This window comes from Mustelus asterias, chromosome 2, assembly GCF_964213995.1.
Source record: "Mustelus asterias chromosome 2, sMusAst1.hap1.1, whole genome shotgun sequence".
Classification (NCBI taxonomy): domain Eukaryota; kingdom Metazoa; phylum Chordata; class Chondrichthyes; order Carcharhiniformes; family Triakidae; genus Mustelus; species Mustelus asterias.
In genome coordinates this window covers 89,675,297-89,703,290 of record NC_135802.1, presented here as the reverse complement: position 1 = coordinate 89,703,290, position 27,994 = coordinate 89,675,297, and the positions used below count along the sequence as shown (strand labels likewise).

The 27,994-nt window shown below is 46.5% G+C and overlaps 1 protein-coding gene across 1 annotated transcript; it reads left to right on the top strand.

Moving 5' to 3' along the window:
- Positions 1 to 1,889: 1,889 nt before the first annotated feature.
- On the top strand, positions 1,890 to 27,392 carry LOC144503596 (anterior gradient protein 3-like). The gene is made up of 7 exons (XM_078228190.1): positions 1,890 to 2,115; positions 11,772 to 11,835; positions 14,788 to 14,840; positions 16,161 to 16,237; positions 23,499 to 23,562; positions 25,904 to 25,987; positions 27,140 to 27,392. The coding sequence occupies exons 1-7, from the start codon at positions 2,016 to 2,018 to the stop codon at positions 27,187 to 27,189; spliced, it is 492 nt and encodes a 163-aa protein (XP_078084316.1). The 5' UTR covers positions 1,890 to 2,015; the 3' UTR covers positions 27,190 to 27,392.
- The last annotated feature ends 602 nt before the right edge of the window (positions 27,393 to 27,994 follow it).

The following is a 27,994-nucleotide window of genomic DNA, read 5'->3' as shown; positions in this document are numbered from 1 at the left end:
AATTTACTGATCCACCCTTCAGCCCCCTCCTCTAAGTCATTAATAAAAATCACAAAGAGCAGAGGACCAAGCACTGATCCCTGCGGCACTCCGCTAGCAACCTGCCTCCAATCCGAAAATTTTCCATCCACCACCACCCTCTGTCTTCGATCAGACAGCCAGTTACCTATCCAATCGGCCAACTTTCCCTCTATCCCACACCTCCTCACTTTCATCATAAGCCGACCATGGGGGATCTTATCAAACGCCTTACTAAAATCCATGTATGTGACATCAACTGCCCTACCTTCATCAACACACTTAGTTACCTCCTCAAAAAATGCAATCAAATTTGCCCTTCACGAATCCGTGCTGACAATCCCGGATTAATCCGCATCTTTCTAAATGGTCGTAAATCCCATCTCTAAGGACCTTTTCCATCAATTTACCAACCACCGAAGTAAGACTAACCGGTCTATAATTACCAGGGTCATTTCTATTCCCTTTCTTAAACAGAGGAACAACATTCGCCATTCTCCAGTCCTCTGGCACCATCCCCGTGGACAGTGAGGACCCAAAGATCAAAGCCAAAGGCTCTGCAATCTCATCCCTTGCCTCCCAAAGAATCCTAGGATACATTTCATCAGGCCCAGGGACTTAATATGTCAAAAGGCAAGTGGGTGTACTCATACAGTCCTTTGTGAGTATTTTTGGTGACATATTTCCTGGATGACACCTCAAGCTCCAGTTAGAAGTAGGCCAATTTGGAAAATTTATGACCCCCAGCCAGTTTCATGTAAGTCTTCTACACAAGCACAGGGTATCTGTCTAAGTGGAAAGCTCTATTGCCCGTCAACTTATAGTCCTCACAGAAACGGACTGAGTTGTTGGGTTTTAAAACAGTTGATTTATAATTTAAATTTTTTTATATCAGGTGACATTGAATGATATTCAAACTAAGGATGCAAGAAAAAGTGTAACTAATGCTGCATGTCGCAAGATGCTCCACTCCAACTTGATTGTGCTATGATGTTCCTTCGTCTTTTTTCCTTCCTGTAGTCTGGAGGATTTAAAAACATAAATTTGGTATCACTTAACAACAAAGTCTTGTTTTGTCGCAATGCCTTCCTCATGTTTTCACATTGAATGTGTGACAATTAATATGCAATGTATTGTTAGTCTCATGTTCTATTGTATGTGGCCCTGAAAAACATAAACATGGATTGAATCTTCTCGATATTCTGTGACATAAAAACCATCACTCTTACTTTCTAAGCATTTGGCTTGACAAGAACATTAATCACCATCAATCAGTACTTTCACAGTAAAATAATTGAAGATATTAGACATGTTATAAGATTTATCTTGGAAATTTTATGAAGTGATGATAAAAAAAATGGCATGGAGAGCCATAGAACATTTGCAATTTAAGAGCCAATATTCGTATTGTGAAAAATAAAGTGCTTTCCACAGAACGAATGAATAAACAATTACTGGCTCTCATCCAGTACGAATAGGATTGAGACCAGTCATCATGTAAAAAGTTGAGAATGACTGTGCAGTTTTTAATTGGTAGTTTCTTTTTCTATGAATTCCACCCAGTTCTGGTTTGTACTCACTAAGAATTAAACCTAACACAAAATGGCAAAGCTATTTAATGAAAATGTACTCCACTTCCCCATTTCTACTTCATCTTGGGATATACATTAATAAAGTTTCATTTTACATCTTTGCAAACGGTATCAAAAAAAAGAACGGTGAGAGTTTTGTGGACTTATTCGACTGAATGAAGTTTTGATCAGCTATGTTTCAACTGAACGTCACACAGTTGTCATGGGTACTGCTATTTGATGAGGTGATTGCATATCCACCTTACTTAAATAAATCATGCACTTCAGAAACTTTTTCTTACCGGGAACCCGCCTCAATAGTGAGTAAGGCAGGTATTCTCAAACTGAACTGCCACAGGAAAGCTCTGTTTGACCTGTTCTTCTAGTTTGAATTTTAATCAAAGTAATTACAGCTATTATACAACAATGCTGCGGTTATTTGTTCCTGCATTTTTGCTCCTGGTTGCTGCCACATCTAGCCTAGCCTCGGCAATCAAAAAAAGACCACCCCAAACACTGTCACGAGGTAAGTGATATTTATTTAATAGATTTTGTGGTTAAATATTGCTTTTCTTGAATTTCTCCCAGGTTGGTATTGAAAGTTATATCAAAGTAGAGTGGACTTTACATAACTGCAAAAGCAGCCTGCTGTGGCAGAAAGAGCCTGATTTTGCATGGATTGTAGATCAGAGCCACATATTAACCTCTCATTGACTCATGACTGAAGCGGATGGGAATGACGTGGAGGCCAGCTGACGGGAGCAGGAACTCAGGCAGCTGCAGACCATCACTGGGCACCTATAGGGAAACCAGCAAAGTCAGTGAGGAGGGAGGGGTCAGGGACAATCGGTGGGTGAGGCAAAAGGTGCAGTATGGGTGGCAATGCTGCTCCTCCTGGCCCATAAGGAACTTTACAAGAAATGTTTTAAATTAAAGTTTTGCTGGGCTTCTTCTGAGCCTACCCTGCTTGCAGCAATTATTTTGCTGATAACTCCAAGACTGTGATGATCCAAGCATTTTATGGTTCAAATTGCATCGCAGTGTGAATTCCATCATCAGACCTTGACAATCCAAATGTTGGTAGGTGGCATCCAAGTTCTCAAGAACCAGAGAGACGAAGTCACAGTGTAGGGGCACCACAAGTGGCACCTGACTGCCATTTTAACTCCCTGCCAACTCTGTTCCTATACCAAGCGGGCAGGGTTGAAACTGGGGAGACAATGGCCTCGTGGTATTATCGCTAGACTATTAATCCAGCAACCCAGCTAATGTTCTGGGGACCTGGATTCGAATCCCGCCATGGCAGATGGTAGAATTTGAATTCAGTTTTTAAAAATCAGGCATTAAGAATCTGCTGATGACCATGAAACCATTGTTGATTGTCGGAAAAATCTATCTGGTTCACTCATGTCCTTTAGGGAAGGAACTCTGCTGTCCTTACCTGATCTGGTCTACATGTGAATCCAGAGCCACAGCAATGTGGCTGACTCTCAACTACGCACGGGCAGCTAGGGATGGGCAATAAATGCTGGCCAACCAGCGACACCCATGTCCCACGAATGAATAAAAAAAAACATCTTGATTCCATACAAAATACTGTCAGCATACTGCCTGGTGAATTGTTATTTTCCCTCAAAGCTGATTATATTACATGCATGACTGAAGCACATACAATTTTTCCTCCAGCAGTAGCGTGAAAACGCTGCTAAACAGGTAGTGCTCATTATTGTCTGTTTATGACATTGAATGTAGGAAATAAGCACTTGCCCAGTTGATTGCAATCTACGCTCATAAATTGCCAAAGGAACCTGGGTCCCTGGGTGCTGTGAGGCAGCAGTGCAACCACTATAATAAAGCACATGGATTTTTATGTCTTCTTAATGCTGACACTTCAAGTTACTGTTGCTTGTAGCTCAGTCCATTGTTATTATTGGTGGGCTCTAAAGGTAATTTTGTGGTGATACGCTAATAAAAGTGACAGCAACTCACACTGCACTCTCACTCCAGACAGACTGCTCTTTGGGTTGTGGTCGACATGCCCTGGCTGTAAATAAGTGTTAAAGAAGGGTGCAGTTTTTAAGAGATGCACAGTTTGATTTTCATATTAATTGTTTGTAACAGAAAATGTTTGTAACAGAAGCAACAGGACAGGAAGCTTTTTTGGGGGTGCAAGAGAAAGCTTTGCCCATGACCATATATTATTGTTATCATGGCTATATTGTCAAGGTAAAACCACTCAGATTCACCTACAGCTGCAAGCTTTTTAAATCCTCACATGCCACTGCCAAAAACTTAATTGGACGAGATTTTCCGCACAACCTGCTGCATGTTTTGTGACGGTGGAGGTGACTCACAACTGGCCGGTGGCGGAATCTTCTGGTCCAGCCATTGTCAATGGTGTTTTCTGTTGAATGCACCCTTCGCCACCACGAAACCCCAACAGGACTGGAAGATTCCGCCGACGTGAACAACCAGAAAATTCTAGCCACTGGGCCCTATTTAACCATTTTCATTCTACGTGCTGGGCGGACTTGAAACTGGGAGTGTTTCAGATCCGACTTTTAGACCCGTTCTCAGGCACCCCCATACGCACTCTGCCTGAAAAAATACCAGCAATTCTGAATCGTGCTGCAGAAGCCTGTGGGCGGGGCTTATCGTGCCCGAAACACTGCAGTTCTGATGGTAAAATCAGGCCCATTGTGTATCAAATTATTTTCCTGTCAAAGTAACAGTGAGGCTTTTGCTGCCTGCCTCACCATTGAAGTCCTTCCAAATGGCAATGTAGGTGTTCCTACAACACATGGAATACAGTGGTTCAAGAAGACAGTACACTAAAAAGAAACGTTCCCCTGCCACATTGCTGCTGGGCCGGATAATGCCTCCGCCCTGGCCCCCACAGACATTGCTCCACCCCCACAATATTACTGACCCCCCACCCCCCCGCTACCCAGACCAATCACGGGCCCCTCCCCCCCCCTCAATCACACGCAGAGTGGCAACGGACCCCCCCCGTTCCCCCCCTCACTGATCACACGCAGAGTGGCAGCGGACCCCCACTTCCCCCCCCTGCCCCCAACCCCCTTGCCCCCCGTTCCCCACCCCCTCTTCTGAGTCAGAGAGCCATCTGACCCACCTCTACCCCACCCCACTGTGATCTGAGCCAGAGAGCCATCCGACCCATCTCCCCTCCGCCACCTGAGTCAGGGAGCCACCTGATCTGCCTTTCTCCCTCCAACACCATCGATCTGAGTCAGAGAGCCGCCGGAAGCTCGGAACCTACGTCCTCAGAAGCTGGAGTGCCTGAACCGGAACTTTGCGGACCATGTCTGTTTTGCATCGAATCTGGATGGGCAAATGCGGTGGTAAAGGGGGGAAGTGCCGGTAAGTTTGGGCGTCCAGCCTATTAAGTCAATTTAAGTGCATGGGCTCGTTTTGGGCGCGGTCCCAACGGTGGCCATTTTCGGCCCTTGGCAAAAGGGGAATCAACATGGACCCAGGCACGGATCGCGCTACTCATCCCCTCGCCCAACTTTATCAAGTTTTCACGCCCAAAAATGGGCGCAGCTTGATGGTAAAATCAGGCCCATTGTGTATCAAATTACTTTCCTGTCAAAGTAACAGTGAGGCTTTTGCTGCCTGCCTCACCATTGAAGTCCTTCCAAATGGCAATGTAGGTGTTCCTACAACACATGGAATACAGTGGTTCAAGAAGACAGTACACTAGCATCTTCTCACAGGCAATTAAGGATGTGCAATAAGTTCTGGCCCAGCCAGTAGTGCCCACATCCCAGAATGAATAAAGAGAATTGCATTAAGTTGCCATATTGTAAGTTAAATACAAACCAAACCAGGATTTCAAAACTATCATTATCACGAAAGAAGAAGTATTAGGAAAATTAATGGGATTATGGCTCGTGGCACAGTGGTTAGTGTGGTAAACCACTGTTAAGCTTACTGCCTGTGTGTGTGTGTGACATGCCTGGACACGCCCCTGCCGGCCCTGCCCGAGACTCCTCCCCCCCGGTCCAGGTATAAAGGTGACTGCTCTCAACCCCCCTGCCTCAGTTGCTGGATCAGTTCATCAGCATGGGTGTGCTCCAAGTCATTTGCGAATAAAAGCCTATTTGTTCTTGCATACAAACTAGTCTTTGCTTGATTGGTAGTGCATCAATTTTATTCGAAAAAAAAAATTGGGGGATGGAGCAGATACTAAAACCCGATAGATTAGAATTGGATCCACAAGCTGTAGGAGCCTCTAACAGCTTCGATCACTGGCTGCGATGTTTCAAAACTTTCCTCACCGCCTCCGCCTCCGTCGTCCGGACCGAAACCGACAAGCTACACGTGCTCCACGCCCGGGTTAGCGATCAAGTATTCTCGATGATTAGAGACGCTGAAACTTACGAGGATGCAATCAAACTTTTAAAAGGCCAGTACAGCAAACAGACTAATGTAATCTACGCGAGACATCTTCTGGCTACTCACTGACAACAGCCAGGAGAATCGGGTGACCAATTCCTGCGTGCGTTGCGAGCACTTGGCAGGGCCTGAAACTGCAAGGCCGTAACAGCCACCCAAAACACTGAGGACTTAATCAGAGATGCCTATGTCATGGGTATCAGGTCAAACTATATCCGACAACGACTGCTGGAACTACAAAAGACTGTAGCGCTTGCCGACTCGTTAAAGGTGGCGTTCCGTAATCTCGAGGCCTACACCTCCGACCACGGGGGTGCATCATGGACGCCGCAGTCCCCGCCACCTCTGTACTCGGGAGGGCCATAGGCCTACACCATGCCACGTCCCACCAATGACCCGACCACTGCAGCAGTCTCTGGAGGCCCAAAGTGCTACTTCTGCGGACTGGGGAAGCACCCCCAACAACGCTGCCCGGCGAAGGATGCGATCTGCTCCGGGTGTGGAAAGAAGGGCCATTACGCGAAGGTATGCAGGGCGAAGTTGACCTCCAAGCCCAGTAGCGCCGCGTGCGACCCGCCATTTTGGACGCCTTCAGCCGTGTGTGAGCCGTGCAGGCTGCCATCTTGGACGTCTTCAGCCGTGTGTGAGCCGTGCCAGTGAAGCAAACGATCTCCATGGCTTCAAAGTCCCACTCGGCGGATGTCCTCGGGTACTGCGTGGCGACCCTGACTGTACGTGGCACAGTATACAAAAACTTCAGGCTCCTCGTGCTGCCACAACTCTGCGCTGCCGTACTCCTGGGGCTAGATTTCCTGTGTCACCTTAAGAGTGTCACCATGGAGTATAATGGACCTTTTCCCTCGCTCTCTGTTTGCAATCACCAGTTCTTAGATCGCCCACCGCGCACCACCTGCAGCCTCTCGACCCTTAAAGTCGCCCCTCCCTCACTGTTTGAAAATCTCACCCCCGACTGCAAGCCCATCACCACCAAGAGCAGACGGTACAGTGCTGGAGACAGGACTTTTATCAGGTCCGAAGTACAACGGCTCCGAGGGGAGGGGATCATCGAGGCCAGTACCAGCCCCTGGAGAGCCCAAGTAGTAGTTGTTAAGACTGGGGAGAAACATCGCATGGTCATTGACTACAGTCAGACCATTAACCGCTACACGCAGCTGGATGCGTACCCCCTTCCCCGCATATCTGACATGGTTAATCAGATAGCACAATATCGGGTGTTCTCCACCATCGACTTAAAATCTGCATACCACCAGCTCTCTATCCGCCCGGAAGACCGCCAATATACAGCCTTCGAGGCGGATGGCCGCCTCTATCACTTCCTTAGGGTCCCCTTCGGCGTCACCAACGGGGTCTCAGTTTTCCAGCGTGTGATGGACCAAATGGTAGACCAGAACGGGCTGCGGGCCACCTTCCCGTACCTGGATAACGTCGCCATCTGCGGCCATGATCAGCAGGACCACGATGCCAACCTCCACAAATTCCTCCACACTGCCAAACTCCTAAATCTGACCTATAATAAGGAGAAGTGCGTATTCCGCACATGCCACCTTGCCATCCTTGGTTGTGTTGTGGAAAATGGGGTCATCGGTCCCGATCCCGACCGCATGCGTCCCCTCCTGGAACTTCCCCTCCCCACCAGCCTCAAAGCACTGAGAAGATGCCTGGGCTTCTTCTCGTATTACGCCCAGTGGGTCCCCAATTATGCGGATAAAGCCCATCCGCTCATCAAATCTACCTCTTTTCCCCTGACGGCAGAGGCCCGCCTGGCCTTCGAACGCATCAAAGCAGACATCGCGAAGGCCACGATGCACGCTGTAGACGAATCCATCCCGTTTCAGGTGGAGAGCGATGCGTCTGACTTCACCCTAGCCGCCACCCTTAACCAGGCGGGCAGACCCGTGGCCTTCTTCTCACGAACCCTCCAAGGCCCTGAAATTTGACACTCCTCTGTCGAGAAGGAGGCCCAAGCCATAGTGGATGCTGTACGGCACTGGCGTCACTACTTAGCTGGTAAACGATTCACCCTACTCACGGACCAACGGTCAGTTGCATTCATGTTTAACAACACGCAGCGGGGCAAGATCAAAAATGATAAAATATTGAGGTGGAGAATCGAGCTTTCCACCTACAATTACGACATCTTGTACCGGCCCGGGAAGTTCAATGAGCCCCCAGACGCCCTGTCCCGGGGAATATGTGCCAGCGCACAAATAGATCGATTGCAGACTCTCCACAATGACCTCTGCCACCCGGGGGTCACCAGGTTTTTTCACTTCATTAAAGCCCGTAACCTGCCCTACTCTATTGAGCAAGTCAGGTCTATAACCAGACACTGCCAGGTCTGCGCAGAGTGCAAGCCGCACTTCTATCGGCCAGACAGAGCACACCTCATAAAAGCAACCCGCCCTTTTGAACGCCTAAGCGTCGACTTCAAAGGCCCCGTCTCCTCTTCTGACCGCAACATATACTTCCTCAACGTCATTGACGAATATTCACGTTTCCCCTTCGCTATTCCCTGCCCGGATATGACCTCGGCCACGGTCGTCAGGGCCCTGCATAGCCTCTTCACCCTGTTCGGTTTCCCTAGCTATATCCATAACGACCGGGGATCCTCCTTTATGAGTGATGAGCTGCGACTGTACCTGCTCTCCAAAGGCATAGCCTCGAGTAGGACCACCAGCTACAACCCCAGGGGGAACGGACAGGTAGTGAGGGAGAATGCGACAGTCTGGAAGGCCGTTTTACTAGCTCTGAGGTCTAAAGGTCTTCCAGTCACCCGCTGGCAAGAGGTCCTCCCTGATGCACTACACTCGATTAGATCACTCCTTTGCACTGCTACCAATGCTACCCCTCACGAAAGAATGTTTGTTTTCCCCAGGAAGTCCTCCTCGAGGACCTCACTACCGTCATGGCTGACGTCCCCAGGCCCTGTCCTGCTCCGGAAGCACATAAGGACCCATAAGTCGGACCCCCTGGTCGAAAGAGTCCAGCTCCTCCACGCCAACCCCCAATACGCCTATGTGGCGTACCGCAACGGGTGGGAGGACACGGTCTCCATTCGAGACCTGGCACCCGCAGGTGCCCCAGGGACCACGATGACCCACAACCCCACACCCCCAACCCCCGTATACAGCACGCCTGAGCCCCAGGAGCCGCCACCACGCACCCGACAATCGGAAGGGACTACAGACGACTCGAGCGACTACGACCTGGCGCCTGAACCAACACCGCGGCCACCGGAACCGACACCACAACCGGCACTACGGTGGTCGCAGTGGCAGATCAAGCCCCCAAAGAGACTGAATTTGTAAATTTGTAATCCTGTAAATATCATTCCACCCACCTCACCCCCGCCGGACTCTTTTTTAAAAGCAGGGAGTGAATGTGGTAAACCAATGTTAAGCTTATTGTCTGTGTGTGTGTGTGACATGCCTGGGCATGCCCCTGCCGGCCTTGCCTGAGACTCCTCCCCCCCTGGTCCAGGTATAAAGGTGACTGCTCCCAACCCCCCTGCCTCAGTTGCTGGACCAGTTCATCAGCATGGGTGTGCTCCAAGTCTTTTGCGAATAAAAGCCTATTTGTTCTTGCATACAAACTAGTCTTTGCTTGATTGATAGTGCATCAGTTAGCACTGCTGCCTCACAGCGTCAGTGATCCGGGTTCAATTCCAGCCTTGGGTAACTGTGTGGAGTATGCACATTCCCCTCATGTCTGCGTGAGTTTCCTCCGGGTGCTCTGGTTTCCTCCTACAGTCCAAAGATGTGCAGGTTAGGTGGATTGGCCACGCTAAATTGCCCCTTAGTGTCCCAAGATGTGTAGGTTAGGGGGACTAGTGGGCAAATGCATATGGTTACAGGGATAGGGAGAGGCATAGGCCTGGATAAGATACTCTGTTGGAGAGTCAGTGCTGACTCAGTGAATGACCTCCTTCTGCACTGTGAGGATTTTTTTATCTATGATAAAAGCTGATAAGTCCCTGGACCTGCTGGCCTGCATTTGAGGGCCCCTGAAAAAAGTAGCTGCAGTGATAGTGGATGCATTGGTTTTAATCTTTCAAAATTCCTTAGATTCTGGAAAGGTCCCAACAGATTGGAAAACTACAAATGTAACACCTCTATTCAAAAAAGTGAGTCAGAAAGCAATGAACAATAGACCATCTGTCATTGGGAAAATGCTGAATGACATTATTAAGGAAGCAGTAGCAGGACATTTAGATCATTATAATACAATCAAGCTCAGTCAACATGGTATAATGAAAGGAAAATCAAGTTTGACAAATTTATTAGTTTTTTAAGGATGTAAAAACCAGGAAGAATAAAGTGGAACCAGAAGGTGTAGCTTATTTGGATTTCCAAAGGTCAATCAATAGAGTGCCACATAAAAGGTGGCACAAGATAAGAGATCATGATGTTGGAGGTAATATATTAGCATGGGTGGAGGATTGTCTATTGATCAGGAAACAGTCTGGATAAGCACGTAATTTTCAGATTCTGAGGAATATTGATCGGTTAAGTGCAGAGGTACAAATTTGGCAGATGGAGTATAAATATGAGGAAAATAAATGTGGAGTATAAATGACGGGAAAATGTGATTGTCCACTTTGAAGAACAGAAAAGTTGAATATTATTTAAATGGAAAGACTGCAGAATGCTGCAATACACATAGATCTGTATATCCTCATATCCTATGAATCACAATAAGTCAGCATGCAGGTACATCAAGTAATTAGGAAGGCAAAATTATGTTTAGTATTTATTGCAAGGGGAATGGATATAAAAATAGAAAAGTCTTCCAACAAACGTATTGGACATTGGTGAGACTGCACCTAGAATAAAGTTTTTAAAGTTTATTTATTAGTGTTAAAAGTAGGCGTACATTAACATTGTAATTAAGTTACTGTGAAAATCCCCTAGTCGCCACACTCCGGCACCTGTTTGGGTACACTGAGGGAGAATTTAGCATGGCCAGTGCATCTAACCAGCATGTCTTTCAGAGGAATTTGTGGGAGGAAACCGGAGCACCAGGAGGAAACCCACAGAAAGAACGTGCAGACTTCACACAGGCAGTGATCCAAGGAATTGAACCCAGGTCCCTGGCTCTGTGAGGCAGCAGTGCTAACCACTGTGCCACCCACAAATTACTGTGTACAGAATTGGATTCCGTAGTTATGGAGTGAATGAAGGGATTGTCTATGGGGAAAGGTTGAGCTGGCTGGGTCTGTATTCATTGGAATTTAGAAGAATGAGAGCAAATCTTATTGAAACATATCAGATTCTGATGGGGCTTAACAGAGTGGATGCTGAGAGGATGTTTCCCCTCATGGGGGAATCTAGAACTAGGGGATACAATTCAAAATAAGAGGTCAAAAATAAGATAGAGATGAGGAGGAATTTATTTTCCCTGAGGGTCTTAGTCTCTTCCATGGACAGCAGTGGAGGTTGAGTTAGACAGACTTTTGATCCACAGAGGGCCACGGGTTATGAGTGGCAAGCAGGAAATTTGAGTTCTCACTCTAACCCAATCAGGAGTGGGCGCAATGGACCAAATGCCCTACTCCTGCTCTTATTTCTTATGATCTTAGATATTAGAGGCTGAATTAATGCTGCTCTTCTGAAATTAATTCTTTACTATTAAATTAATTTCCGAACTATTCATTTAATGGCTCCTTGCAATTAACTGGAACATAATAGATAAAACTGGTTCTTAAACATTTGTCTAACATTGTTGTGTGTATTATTGTTTTAGGTTGGGGGGATGACTTAACATGGGTTCAAACCTATGAGGAAGGGCTTTACAAAGCAAGGAAAAGGTAAGAAAATTTTGCCAGTTTCAATGTCTTGCAATGAATTGCAATAGTGCAAGACTCAAACTTAACAAATGCTGCCGTAGCTAGATTACATATGGCTAGAAATTTGTATCTGATTAGGAATAGTGTTTCATAGTTCCATTTGAAAAGCTCAGAAAAAAAACAAGCTTTTATTCATGGATGAAGTAGCATTGAAAGCCTTGAAGTGGTTGATTAATTTACTTCATGGAACGATCTAACCACTAAAGTACAGCAGAAATGTAATTGTTATGTCAGCTCTCTACAATGATGTGGAGATGCTGGTGTTGGACTGGGGTGGGCACAGTAAGAAGTCTCACAACATCAGGTCAAAGTCCAACAGGTTTATTTGGAATTGCGAGCTTTCGGAGCGCTGCTCCTTTCTCACCTGAGGAAGGAGCAGCGCTCCAAAAGCTCGTGATTCCAAATAAATCTGTTGGACTTTAGCCTGGTGTTGTGACACTTCTTACTGAGCTCTCTGCAAGACAGTGTTTGGGTTCTATAACAAGCGTTTGAAAGTTATTTTAGCACTAGACCTCCATCCTTATGTCATGATCACAAGGTCAGCCAGAGTTGTATCTTAATGCTGTGACCTAGGTTTTTTCTACATGACAAAGTGAGCAATATTTGGACATACTTTCCACTGGTAACTGTAATATACCCAGATTCAGCCCAATTTTCCTCAGTGAAACTTTGAGGGAAAGTTTTCTAAGAGTGGGTTTGTGTCAGGAGGGAAATGTTAAAAATCCTAATCCTGACCTTGAGATTCTGGTGTCCAACTCACATACTTTAAATTTACTAATGAAGGCAGGGAGCCAATCCACGTCCAGGAGAATTATTGGCAATTTAAATATCACAGGGCTGGTAATCTCATACTTACCAGTTTAACATTGGGAAACCTAAATGTTTCCCAATTTAGGGGTATGGCCAGAACATATGGGTCCAGATGGTAACTGTTTGTCATTTACCTGCTAGATCCTACTTACCTGCCTGACCAAACCACCCATGATCAGACTTCCCTGACCTGATCCTTCTGAAAAGCTCAAACCTCTGCTTCCAGGTGTCCAACTTCCCATCATTCCTCCAACCATCCATCTCCCTGCCCTCAAGGCCTCTCACCTCTCTCAGAAGCTTCTGATTCCACCTCTCCCATTCAAGAGGCTTCTGATCCCTCAGGACTCTGATACCTCCCCCCAATCCACCCTTAATTGTATCTTGCTCTGGAGAGCCTCTGACTCTCCAGGAACCAGACCTGAATGTTTTTTTGGCAAGGGTGTCCTTATGTATTTGTGTCACTGGATAGCAGGAGCTATGCCTCCCTCGATCACTGCAAACAGCTGACCCCCATTCCCAACTCATCATCCTTTACATGTGGCAGGGAAAGGCTGCTACTTGCCAGAAAAATCCACTCACGGCACCAGGTGTGGGGTGAAGTGTAGAAAGGAAATTCATTGAAACAGCTCCAATCAGCAGTCAATTCAGCAGCTGACACATAGGGCCCGATTTTACCAAAGCTTCACGCCCGTTTTCGGGCGCGAAATCGTGGTAAAGTTGGGCATCGGGCCCATACCGCGATCTGCACCCGATTCCAAGCAGATCACGGCTTTACCGACACCCGATTCGGGCGGGGGTCCACATTTAAATCGACTTAATGAACCGCGCGCCCATCTACCGCCAAATCCCACTTTACCGTCTTCTGGCCCGTTCCGAATCCGCGCTTTTAGCGACCTGCAGAATAAAAGTCCGAAGAGGATTTCTATTCTGCAGGGGAACCTCTGAAGCCCTCTTTGCCCTTGTGAAGTCACCTCTTCGACCATCCTTCGTGGACCCCCCCCCCCCCCGCTAACCACCCCGGCAGACCCCCCCCCCCCCCAGATCAGACCCCCCTGGGAGGCAGGCCCCCCCGGCAGACCCCCACCCCCCCCCGGGATCAGACCCCCCTGGGAGGCAGGCCCCCCCTCAGCAGACCCCCCTTCCCCCCTCCCCCCCCCCCCCGCCCCGGGATCAGACCCCCCTGGGAGACAGGTCCCCCTCAGCAGAGCACACCCCCAACCTACCTCAATCGCTGGTCTCCCTCCACCATCCTTCCGTTAGCAAGATAAGCTGTATGTTCCTCAGCTAGATCCACTTTGGTCAACACAAAGATGGTTCTTCTGCCTTGTGGGTCCATCTGGCTCACCAAGTCAGTTACAATACTGCGTTCAGCATCTACTGAACCATCTTGGATACAAAGGATAATGAATGGTTCTGGTCGATCTTCCTGGTGTTATCAGTATTCTAACATCAGGAATGGCTGCCGACACCAAGGGTATAATTTTTAGCATAAGCCAGGCTTACATGCAGAACCCTAATGCCATTATCCTTTGTATCCAAGATAGTTCAGTAGATGCTGAACGCAGTATTGTAACTGACTTGGTGAGCCAGATGGACCCCTCACACCCCCTCTCCTCCTCCCATCACCCCCCCACCCCCCACCAGAGGGTGATCTGGGTCCTGCCCCCTCTCCTCCTCCCATCCTCCCACTCCGCCCCCCCGCCCCCCTCCTCCTCCTCCCCCCCCCCCCCCCCCCCCCCACCCCCCTCCTCCTCCCCCCCCCCCCCCCCCCCCCCCCCCAGATGATCTGGGTCAGAGAGCCGCTCTCTCTGCTTTTTCCTCCCCGCCCGGGCGCGCTGCTTCGGAGTTTTTTTCGAACTGCGCATGCGCAGTTCAGAGCTCTGATCATTCTGGCAGCGCTAAGCTCCGCCCACAGCGCGAGTCAGACCGGAGACGGCAAAATGCGTATGGGCGCGCTGGAAAGAGGATTCCAGGCTCGGATCTATTTGACGCCCAGATTCGGCACTTAGACTCAAAATGGTAAAATCAGGCCCATAGACAGTGCTTTAAATATGATAAATTTCTCAATGCCTCTTCTGATTTGCACATTATTTATTGTTTTAGCAACAAGCCATTAATGATCATCCACCATTTGGAAGACTGCAAGTACTGTAATGGTAAATGATCAGTTCTATGAAATTCATTCCAGCTTCATAGTCAGATACTTAATTTCATTTTTGACATATACATTATGAGAATGCATGTTTCTTTTAACTCTTTAGATTAGCTATGAAAGTTATTTATTTCTTGTCTTTACACATATTAGTCATATGCAGCCAAGATTTACTCCACTTGTTATGGTCACAGGCTTATTCAGGATTTGATTAAAGTAACATCAGCCAATTTCATCCCTATCTAAGCTTATCTTTTGCTGAAGTACTCATCCATGTCTTTATTGCCTCCAGACTCAACTTTGCCATTGGAATGCAAAGGTCAGAATCTCCAAATCTCAGCTAATAGCTGCCGAGTTATCATGGTGAATAGAGGGCAAAAGTTCAAGCAGTTTAGCCCTTTAGAGTTACTTCAGGGAGCACTCTCAGGGGTGGATGTAGAAGTAGGTGGTATTGAAAAAAGGTAAATTAATTTTCACCCAGACGGTGGTGTGAGTCTGGAACTCACTGCCTGAAAGAGTGATTGAGTCTGAAACTCTTGTAACATCTAAGAAGTATTTAGCTATTCACTTGCACTGCTATAACCTCTCGGGCTAGGAGCCAAGCGCTGAAAAATGGGAATCGTGTAGGCAGATATTTGTTGACTGGTGTAGACACAATGAGCCAAATGACCTCCTTCTGTGCTATGAATCTATGAAGTGGTGGGACACATGAGGAAGTGAGCAGCGGTTGCTTTGTCTGAGATAGATGCTTGGAAGGAAAGAGGTAACGAGAGAATATGAGATCAATGGGATGGCCATGATTGGTGTCAATAGAGTTTATGTGAAAGGAAGGGCTGGAGGTTGCACTTACTATCACAAGATCCAAATATCTAATTTTGTAACATTAGTCAGAGGTTTCTAATTGTTCTCATTGTCTGTTCTTGAGGCTAACATACCACAGAACTGTAATCCCCATTGTTGGAGACTCACTAAGTCTACAGTTATAGAGGAGGGGGATTCAAGAGATGATAGAAATGTTCATGTATTGCTAGAAAATTACTAGATTCCATGGCACTAGTTGAGGAACAGCTTTGGAGGTCAATGGCCAATATTTATCCACCATCTATGACTAACAAAACCTTTTACCTGTTTTTCCATCTTGTTCCTGGTTGTGTGATTCAGGTATGCACACATTGGTCACCATGTTTGCCATACAAACATAAAGATTACATTTTAACAATAAAGCATTTTTGGGACATCCTGTGGCTTGATGCTCTATCCATGCAAGTTTTTTCTTATTATTACTATAACACATGCAATGCGTAATATTAACAATCTTTTTCAGCACTGAAGAATGTTTTTGCTCAAAATGAAAAAGTCCAAGCTATGGCTGACAAAGATTTCATTATGTTAAATCTAATGGTAAGCATTGCTCTGTTTACTGATGAGAAGGGAAGCCTTTGCAAACTTGCACTTCTGACTTGCAGTTTTGCTCACACAGAATGCAGGTTCAAAATTTGCAGGTGAAATTCTGATAATATTCTGCTAATTAAAATTGAGGAGAGTATGTCAATACACTCAACATTCAGTCTTGCATCAAGAGAGTACATCTGGGAACTGGAAACTAGAAATACATACGCCCCGATTTCTCCGATCACATCGAGGCGGGTAAAACACAAAGGTGGTCTACCCATCTAGTCTAAATGATAGGAATGTATGCCTCAAGCACTGGTCTTCTCTTCACAATGATGTCATTGTGATCTGCACACAAAAGCTTGACTCAGTCAATGTTGTGGGGTCCCGCTGATGAGCCCGAAAGCAGAACGGGGGGGAGGGGGAAGGAAATGGTGGAGAAGGAGGGGGCTGAGGGGGAGATCTCACTTTGGTGGTCTGCTTGACTTAGGGCTGCAACTTGTAAATGGCTGTCTGTCAAGTATGACAACCTGCCCGCAAGAGCTACATCTAATTGGGAGCGGTGGCCACTGCTGGTACAGCACCTAGAGGAGGATGGTGCAGTGATGGAGTTGTGTCCTAGCAACCTGGTAGGTGGGATGTGGGAACAATGGAGTCAGTCAGGCAGGCCCTGGCAAGGTGTGTGGGGTGTTCATGGGTGGGGGAAGGGGTGGGGCTGTTGAGAGCAGGTGGGGTGTTGCATGGGTGTGGCCATTGCTGCCAAGGTGCCTTAAGTGAGCCTAAGAATGCCCAAGGAGGAGGAATTCCCCATAGCCTACTGGGAAGCCATCAGAAGTCACTGGATTTTCTCCCCATGGGGGACCACCATAATCGCAGGTAAAACGCCACAGTCACAGGAAGAACCCTTAAGTGGTCACTGATGAAGGTGAATTGCCCTATGGGCAAGCAAGCCATCTGCTACTTTCTCCAGTGTTACAGGGTGAAAGGAAGATGATGGGCACTCCGTCCCTCGCCCTACATCACCACTGGGACCTCCCTCCCAAACCATTGGCTGGCGCTGGCAAACTTCTTTACTGACATTGAGTGTGTTTTTTCCTTAAAGGCAAGTTGGAAAAGGAGTTTTAGAAATGGGAAAGCTTGAAAAATAAACACCAGGACAAGCAGAAAATCCAGGTTTCTGCAGGTGGGCAGAGAGAGGCCATAGCCCCACAGGAACCTTTCTCAACTGCCAACTCACCCATAGTCTGCTTTTGAAATGATTAGAAAGTTGCATGGGTACATTCCTCCCGCCCACCTCTTCCCACCCACCTACCACATGCCCCTTTCCTCTTCGGATTTCTCCTTTTAGACATCCAACTACTGCTTCTAACCCAATGACAATAGCCCCGGAAGGGGAGAGAGAGCAGCAACTCAAGAGGCCCCATCATTTCATCTGAAATTTGTAGCCATTAGCCCAGATACTGGCACTGCATATACCTTCAAGAATAGTATTGAGTTGGGATCGCTAACTCCTAATCACTGGGCACAAGTGGGCTGCAGCCAAGCAAGAGATAAATGATGGTTCATCTGCCACTGAAGGGCAAGGTCACAGATGAGTTCTGCTACATCTCGGAGGACTCGGATGAGGACCTCGATCGGGGCGGCATACAGGTGATCGTTGAAGGACAAGCACACTGAAATGCTGGGTACGTTGGCTGGACAGCTAGACAGTTACCCTTCACTGCCCAGGAGCATGGAAGGGTCCTGCTCCCACATGGTAGAGGGCATTGCACAGAACCTCCAAATAGTGAAAGATAAGTCAAGGAGCAAATCTGCCTTGAAATCACAGAGATATACAAGAAGTATGGTGTGGTGATATTGGGTACTTTATTTACCCAAATATTAATTGGGATAATGTTAGATTAAAGAGTAAGGCAGGGGAGACATTTCTGAAATGTCACAGTGTGCCAGGGAATCTGGAGAGAGACTCAGCTATGCAGCTGGAGAGCTGCACACCAGTTTTCTTGCCGCAGCCAGCACTCTGTGCATAGAGTGCAAAATTCCTCCCACATTTTTTGGTCAAGTGCACTGACATATTGCTAACCGGCAATTTATCGATTTCTTCCAATCTGCTTCAGGTATGATGAGGGATTCTCCTTTTGGGACTGTGCCATAACAAACGTGAACCCATGACTTATCGGAAAGTCAAAAAATAATGTAAATTTGTCCAACTTTTTGCATCCAGTCCTGTTACATCCAGTCATGACTGGTGATGAACAATTCAACAATTCATCAGTTTAGGTTTCAGCAGAGCCTCTCAGTTCCTGATCTCATTAATGCCTTGGTGCAAACATGGACAAAACAGCTGAACACCAGAAGTGAACGCCAGAGGTGAGATAGTTATGGTTGTTAGAGGTCAATCATTTCTGTTCCAGGACAACACTGCAGGAATTCCTATAGGTAGTGTCCTAGGCCCAACCATCTTCAGCTGCTTCATCAATGACCTTTCCTCTATCATTAGGTTATAAGGGGGATGTTTACTAATGCACAATGTATCATTCGTGACTGCTCAGATACTGAAGCAGTCCATACCCCAATGCATCAGGACCTGGACAAATTTCAGGATTGGGCATTGGAGAGAGTGCAGAAAAAGATTCACAACAATATTTCCAGGAATGAGGAACTTCAGTTATGAAGATAGACTATAGAAGTTAGGACTGTTTTCCTTGCAGAAAACAAGGCTGAGAGGAAATGTGAGATATTTGCTATTATGAAGGGTCTGGATAGTGTAGATAGGGAGAAACTGTTCCCACTCGTGAAAGGATTGAGAATGAGAGGGCACTGATTTAAAGTAATTTGCAAAAGTGATACGAGAAAAACATTTTCACACAGTGAGTGGTTGAGGTCTGAAAAGCATTACCTACGAGTGTGGCGAAGGCAGGTTCAGTCAAGGCATTCAAAAGGGGATTAGACTGTTATTTGAAAATGGAACAACGTGCAGGGTGATGGGAAAAAGGCAGGAGAATGGCACTAAGTAAATTGCTCACTCAGAAAGCTAGTGCAGACAGAATGGGCCAAATGGCCTCTTTCTGTGAGACAATTCTATGATTAAATTAATAACCTGCTGACTGATTCTAAGTTTGGGTTTTGCTTAGCTCCAGACCTCCTTACAGCCTTAGTCCAAACATGGTTAAAAGAGCTAAAATCCAGAGTTGAAGTGAGAGTGACTACCGTTGACATGAAGGCAGCTTTTCATTGAGTATGGCATCAAGCTGCATTTTTAAAAATTGAAGTCAATGGGAAGCAGAGGGAAGAATCATTCATCGTCATATCCAGCACAAAGGAAGACATTTGTACTTGTTGGAGGCTCAGGACATTACTGAGGGGGTTCTTGAGAGGAATGTCTTGGGATAACTACCACCAGCTGCTTCATCAATGGCCGTCCTTTCCTGATAAGGTCAGTCAGGAGGATGCTTGCAATGACTACACAGTGCTCAGTACCATTCACACTACTGACACAATGGGCCTGATTTTACCAACAATTTGCACCTGTTTTCGGGCGCAAAATCGCGGTAAAGTCGAGTGTGAGGCCTTTATCGCGATCTGCACCCGCCTCCGCGCAGATCGCCACTTTACCGAGACCCGCGAATGGCGGGGATCCGTTCCGGGCCCAAATCAGGTGCAACGATGATTTAAATGCATTAGCATGCATTTAAATTGAGTTAATGAACTGCCCGCCCAACTCTATCGGCATTTCCCCTTTACCACCGCGTTTGCCGATCCGAAACCACGCTTTTAGCGACCTGCTAAATAAAAGTCTGAAGCAGGTGCTCCAGCCTCTGAAGGGCGCGTTCAGTGTTTCCAATGGCTCTCTGGCTCAGATCAGTGGTGGGGGAGGGGGAGGAGGGAGGCGGGTCAGATCATTCTCTGGTTGGAGGGGGGGGAGGAGGGGAATGAGGTCAGATCGTTGTCTGGTTGGGGGGGAGGAGGAGGAGGCGGGTCAGATCATTCTCTGGTTGGAGGGGGGGAGGAGGGGAATGAGGTCAGATCGTTGTCTGGTTGGGGGGGGAGGAGGAGAAGGCGGGTCAGATGTATCTCTGGCGGGGGGGGGGAGGGCCGATCGTTGTCTGGTGGTGGGGGGGGGCGGGTCAGATGTTCCTCTGGAGGGGAGGGGGAGTGAGGCCAGGCCATTCTCTGGGGGGGGTGGGGGGGAGTGAGGCAGATTCGTTGTCGGGGTGGGGGGAAGTGAGGCCAGATCGTCGTCTGGGGGGGGGGGGGGGAGAGTGAGGCCAGATTGTCATCTGGGGGGGAGGGGGGTGTGGCCAGATCTATGTCTTGGGGGGGTTGGGGGAGGGAGTGTGGCCAGATTGTTGTCTTGGGGGGGTGGGGGGGGAGGGAGTGAGGCCAGATCGTTGTCTTGGGGGGAGTTGGGGAGGGAGTGAGGCCAGATTGTTGTCTTGGGGGGGTGGTGGGGGAGGGAGTGAGGCCACATCGTTGTCTGGGGGGGAGGAGGAGAGAGTGAGGCTGGATTGTTTGTCTTGCGGGGGGGGAAGAGGGAGGCGGATAAGATGTATCTCGGGGAGGGGGGGGCAGACGGATCTCTGATTGGTGGGGGGGTCCGCTGCCACTCTGCGGGTGATCGGTGAGGCGGGAGGGGGCAGGGGTGGCGATCGGTCTGGGTAGTGGGAGGGTGAATAAATGGGACACACACACATCACTGTCCCCCTTATCCACCACCCCCCGCTACCCAGACCGATTGCCACCCCTGCCCCCCTGCCAATCGCCCACAGAGTGGCAGCGGACCCCTGCGACCCGCACCCCCACCAGAGATCTATCTGCCCCCCCCCCACCAGAGATCCATCTGCGCCTGCCCCCCCCCCCCTGCCCCCCCGCCCCGAGATACACCCTCGCTCCCGTTTTTCGCTCTCGGGCCGCTTTCTCTGCTTTCTGCGGCCCACGAGCGGTCCGATATGGGTGCGCTTTTTCCAATTGTTTTCTAACTGCACATGCACAGTTCAGAGCTTCGATCGTTCCGGCAGCACTAAGCCCCGCCCACAGTGCAAATCGGACTGGAGATGGCTGAGAGCGTATGGGGGCGCCTGAAAGCGGATTTCTAAGTCGGATCTGTATTACGGCCAGATTCGGCACTCAGAATGAAAATGGTAAAATCGGGCCCAATGAAGCAGCCAATGCAGCAAGACCTGGAATGAACCCTTAGAGTGTCAACTGGTCAAAGATTAACTGGATCTGCTATATAAATATTGTGTCTTCAAGAGCCGGTCAAAGGCTTCGGATTTTGCAGTGAAGAAGTCATCTTCTGACTCCCCAAAGCGTATCCACAATCTATGAGACACAAATCAGGAATGTGGTGGAATACTCATTTGCCCGGATAAGTGCAACTCCAACAACACTCAAGAAGCTCAATATCATCCAGGATAAAACAGCCCACTTGATCAGCACCCATCCACCACCTTAAACATTCATTCCCTCCACCAATGATGCACAGTGGCAGCAGTGCGTATCATACAGCAGATGCACTGCAGCAACTCTCCAAACCTCCTTCAATAGCATCTTCCAAATCAATGACTTCTCCTATCTAGAAGAACAATGTCACACATGGGTGGGAACACCATCACTTTTGAGTTCTCACCAAGCTACGCACCACCCTGACTAGGAACTATATCACTGTTCTTTCACTATCACTGGGTGAAAATCCCTCCCTAAGAGGAACGTGGATAAACCTACACCACATGGACTGCAGGTTGAAGAAGGCAGTTCATGAGCTCAAGGACAAATAGGCATGGATATAGGATTGGCCCTGCCAGTAATGCCCATTTCCCATGATAGGAATAAAAAATGTCTGCCAGTTTCATTACAACAGTTGCATCATTACAAAGGATGAATAAAAACCTTTCCCCACATCAGGCCTCCACCCTAGCGCCAGGCCCTTAGTGACACTTGTGTAACATGCGATTCAAACACACGGACAGTGTGAATGTTATATAACAGCTAACCACTGCTATTATATCTGTATAAACACTCAAGGGAAAGCTTAATTTAAAGGAATGAATTATATAAAATTGACATTGATGTCTGATGCTCCAGCTCCACTCTGACACCAACAAGAGCTTACCTCCTGATCTCTAATCAGCCTGATAGCAGAGTTCAGTTGGTGGAGCTTCTCTTGCTGACTTCCTGTGACCACGTGCACCCAATTACCTTGTCTCAGAGACAAGGAGTGGTCTTGCTAGGTAGTCCGCCTAGGTCTCCAGCAGCTGTTCGCCAGCTCTGCTGCCACTTCCTGGCTCTGCGGCCACTGTCAGAGGCTTTTTTTCTTTGCCTCAGCTCCTCAATACACCGACTTGCAAGTCTTGAACTGCTGTCCAGCTCCTGGTTGCTGCCACGCTCTCTTTCCTTCTCTCCCCATGAGGTTACTGCTCCCTCCTTCACCTCCAACCCGCACTCCCAGCTCCGCTCCCAACTTGTTGAGGACTTCGGCTCTTGTCCCAGCTAAATCCCTAGCCTGGGTTCTTCCCGGGTCGACAAAATCTGCTGGCAGGGGCCTAATGCCATGCAGGGAATGCCCCACCATAGACTTGGCCCACCCTCCAGCCCCACTCCAAAGTTGGAAACCAGAAGTCAGGACACAGAGGACCGTTAATCTCCCCTGTTACAATTTTTACGAACATTTCTTGTAGCCAGGGTTGATGGGGTGGAAAAAGTCAGAAAATACATTGTATGAAATATTTCCTTACTTTGCGTGCTGTCATAATGGATTCGATTTTTGTCTTAGCATCCGAGGCCACAATCATTGAATGGATTGCCTGCCTCCTGCAGAACCTAATGCAATCAATGGATTGAAGATCAGGCAGTTCTGTATTGGGTAATTGATGTGCTCTGTGAAATTACCATCCAGATGGTGAATTGGGAAATGGGACAGGAACCCAACCCCACACACATGCCCAGATTGACTTTTCTGCCCCAACATTCCCATTTTAAACACATATTTATAGGAAATAATTCTGTGGGGCAGGGAAGGGTATCCCCTCATGAAAAACATAGAATGAAGAAAATCTGGTGCTGAATCCACCTCCCTCAAGATAAGAATTGTATTATTTTTATTTTTTTCCCTTTCCCACCTAAATTACAGGGGAAACTGTCTATTTTTATACTCACATTGTAAAAGGCACTCTGAATCTCAGTGAAGGGGTGTGTGTTCTAATGCAGTTCAATTTTCAAGCAATGGAGATTTCACTCCAGGTATCTCATAATCTTGTTCTTTTGTTACAAGCATGAAACCTCTGACAAGAACCTTGCACCAGATGGTAAATATGTGCCCCGTATAATATTTATAGGTAAGTGTCTGATCTTTTTGTGGAGTCTTCATTTCATGCTGAATAATCCATCACACTCAGTTCTACAAAGGCAATGTCCATCAGCTGGCTAATCCCATGGTGTTTATTATTATTTGTTTCATTATTTGAACAAATGTTCTATTCTCTGTCATTTATAATCAACATTGAAATGAAAGTACATAGAATAACAACAGTCCAGGCTCAAGTATTACAAGGATAATTGGTTGGCTTAGACATTTCATAGAATCCCTACAATGCAGAAGTAGGCCATTCGGCCCATCAAGTTTGCACCAACTCTCCAACAAAGCAGCCTACCCAGACCTAACTCTGTATCCGCACATATTTACCCCACTAATTCCCCTAACCTGGAACACTAAGGGTCTATTTAGCATGGCCAATCCACCTAACCCTGCACATGTTTAGACTGTGGGAAGAAACTGGAGCGCCTGGAGGAAACCCACGCAGACACAGGGAGAATGTGCAAACTCCACACAGACAGTGACCCAAGACTGGAATTGAGCCTGGGTCCCTGGTGCTGTGAGGCAGCAGTGCTAACTACTGTGCTGTACTGGCTCTTACACTGGGTCATGATGTGGAGATGCCGGCATTGGACTGGGGTAAACACAGTAAGAAGTTTAACAACACCAGGTTAAAGTCCAACAGGTTTATTCGGAGCTCCAAGCCCCGTCTTCAGGTGAACCTGTTGGACTTTAACCTAGTGTTGTTAAACTTCTTACACTGGGGACAGGTGTTAATTTACATTTTGGAATATGGTATTGGTAGCTTGGCTAATGAATCAGAAGGGAGCTCATTTTTCCCAAGTGCTCCAACATTTTCAAAAATGAGCCTGTGGTGACATCAATCTTGCTTGTCTGTTGCAGGACAGGTTCCATAAGATGGCAACATTCAACATAGTTTTCCTATTAAGGTTAAATTTCTTACCCATTACTCCTGGGTAAGATCTATTATCAGTGGTCAGCACTTTGTCTGAGAAAATAATCGATTTTGGTTATTCTCTCATGGCCCAGACATTTCATAGAATCTCTACAGTGCAGAAGGAGGCCATTCGGCCCATCGAGCCTGCACCGACAACAATCCCACCCAGTCCCTATCCCCGTAATCCCACACATTTACCCTGCGATTGCCCCTGGCCAATCCACCTAACCCACACATTTTTGGAGTGTGGGAGGGAACCGGAGCAAACCCACGCGGACACGGGGAGAATGTGCGAAATCCACACAGATAGTGGTCCAAGCCAGGAATTGAACCTGGGTCCCTGGCGCTGTGAGGCAGCAGTGCTAACCACTGTGCCACCCTATCTGGTGATCCTTTCTACTGATAGTTGATTTCCTTCTCTTCCAAGAAAATTAGATTTGCTATTGCACCCATGTTTATTTATATGCAGAAGTAGTATTCTTTACAATGTCTCTGCCTATATTCTATACTGGATTGCTGCCAACATAATAAATGTTATCTATGCAATGTGGACCTGAAGGCAAACAAGAATAAATTTGAAAAGTCACACTTGATTGAAGCTGAAAAAACTCTTTACAAGCCAAAACAAAGTTATGCAAAGATTTTTAGTTAACATTCATTGTTCTGTTGCTGCTACTGACGTTAATTAACTCAGCACAGGTATTGGCTCTAACCCCATTGTATCTTCATTGATGTATAATTTAGTAGCAGAGTTTTTCAACTTTCAGGTAAAAATTCAAATGTATTGGACCTGGTCCATGCCAAGAGATTATGTCAGGAAACCGCACACTCCCAAACTGTGATCTTCAATCCATTACAGTTAATGGAAAACCATGGGCTGGGAATGAACAACTTCCTGACATGCATTCTCTACATGCATTTTAAGTGACACAGCAGAACTTTTGTGTGTTAGTACCTGGAGTTTTCTTCAGTTGTACTGTTGGCCTTCAAACCCATTTTTTGATCCAGTTTCTTACTTACAATAATTGAAAATCTAAAAGGAGAGTCACTGAAAGTAGTGGTAATCAATAGAAATACTCAGAAATGATAATAAAAATGGCAATAAAGTGATAATACAGTCATGCTTTGACGAGAGGTGTCTAAAATTGAATAATGCAGAAATAAGTTTTCCATTTTGTGCATTTTGAGCAGGAACCGTTTTTATGAAAGTTTCATTGTTTTTTGTGAGTCTCACATTGCAAAAAGTCTGCATTCTTTTTACATTTCTTGCTGTTTAATTGTTAACTCAAACTAATCTCCTGCTTTTGTGGCAATATACATCTTCAACATAAGCAAACAGCTCCAATTAAGTTCAGGACTAAGAAGGTTTCCTGTTTTAATTGCTCTGTATTTTGTATTGCTATAGATCCTTCCTTGACTGTGAGAGCAGACATCGTAGGAAAGTATTCAAACCGACTCTACACATATGAACCCCAAGATATTCAGCTCTGTAAGTGGGCATTTATGAATTTATTGAATCCTTTTGTCTCAATTCAATAATATTTTGCCAACTTGATGACAATTTTAAAAGTTTATTTGCAAGTTAATTTGCAAAATGGTCTGGGTTTTCAAAGAAGCAAACAAATGAACTTCAGATTTACCTAGGCATAAGAGGAGAGATGGAGCAGATCAGCCCTATTTCCCACCGAGTTTAGAAGAATGAAAGGGATTTCATTGAAATATGAAATTCTTGAAGGGCCTGTAGGTACTGGGAGGATGTTTCTCTTAGCTGTGGAGTCTAGAATCAGGGATCACAATCGCAGAATAAGGGCACGATTTTCCGGCTGTGCTCGCCCCAAGGCCAGAATTTCCTGCTCAGGTCTCCGGACCTTTGCATGGTCCACCCCCGCCCACTACGATTCCCATAGCAAGCAGAATGGGAAAATGCCGTCCTGGGGGTCAGTCATTTAGCACTAAGAGGAGGACATTTCCTCTCTCCAAAGTTTGTTTATCTGAATTTTCTATGTCAGATAGTTTGTTATCTGACGTAGAAAATTCAGACTGCTCAATCTTAAAGTATATTCAAGACAGAGGTCGATATATTTTTAAAGAAATCAAGGGAGGGGGAATGTAAAGTTGAGGTAGAAGATCAGCCATGATCATATTGAATGGCAAAGTAGGCTCGAAAGCCAAAATGGCCTACTCCTTCCTTTTTGTGTTCTTAAAAGAGCTTGTAAACCTGCATCCATTGTAGGCTAGACTCAATGTTTTTGATAGTTTGAACATTTACACACTACTACCAAATTCATTAATTCCTATTAAGTACATCAGACCTTTTCCCTGGAAACATTGGAATTAACCAATAAAAGTGATACAACTATTTTGTTGCTGGATTTGATTAGCCTTCTGGAGATGGGGTAGGATGGCCTGGTGAAATGGAAGCAGAAACCATTCATGGTTTGGTCATTTTAGGCCTCATTTTGAGTACATGGCTGGGATCAGTGATCTATCATAATACCAAAAAATGAAACTTTTTTGGTATTGCAGGAAAATGCTAATTTTTGTATGGTTCCAGAGAAATACTTAATTCCTTGCTGTAAGATGTTTGAATGGAATTATATTGAAGTGACAGATATCGCTTAACATTGTTTTCTTTTTCCAGTGATTCAAAACATGAAGAAATCTAAACGTTTGTTGCCATCTGAGCTATAATGAAGTGCAGCAGCAATACTTGTTTTTATTTGAGAGCGAGGCATTGGGATTTACAGTTTCCATTTAATGACTTAATCCACATCCTTTACTGTTTATAATCAATAGGCAAGACATTATCTAAACCTTGCAATGTCTTAAACGTTTTTTGATTTAATAAATACTCAATTATATGGTGAATTAATAAATATTTTTGAATAATCAAATTTTGACCATGTTTTTTTCTTGTACAGTGTGCAATAGTAAGACACTATAAATATTGTCCCATTTCCGATTAAATACATTCTTATTACACTTTTTAATGTTCTAAGCAAATCAAGCTTCTTGCCCATTTTGAAATGATGCTAATGAAACATGTTTACAAAGTATTGGATTGTGTTATTCTAATATAATCGTTTGCACAGTGAGTTTATTGGATGTCGCTCCATGCCTCAGGTACAATGCCTAAAAATTCCAGTTAGAACTGTCAATGAAAAATAGTAAACGAAATGTCTCTTTTTATAGGGGCAACACATTGGCACAGTAGTTCGTACTGCTGCCTCACAGCGACAGGGGCCAGGGTTCGATTCCTGGTTTGGGTCACTGTCTGTGTGGAGTTTGCATGATCCCCCCGTGTCTGCGTGGGTTTCCTCCGGGTGCTCCGGTTTCCTCCCACAGTCCAAAGGTGTGCGGGGTTAGGTTGATTGGCCATGCTAAATTGCCCCTTAGTATCAGGGGGTTAGCAGGGTAAATAAGTGGGGTTATGGGGATAGGGCCTGGGTCGGATTATAATCGACACTGACTCGATGGGCCAAATGGCCACTTTCTG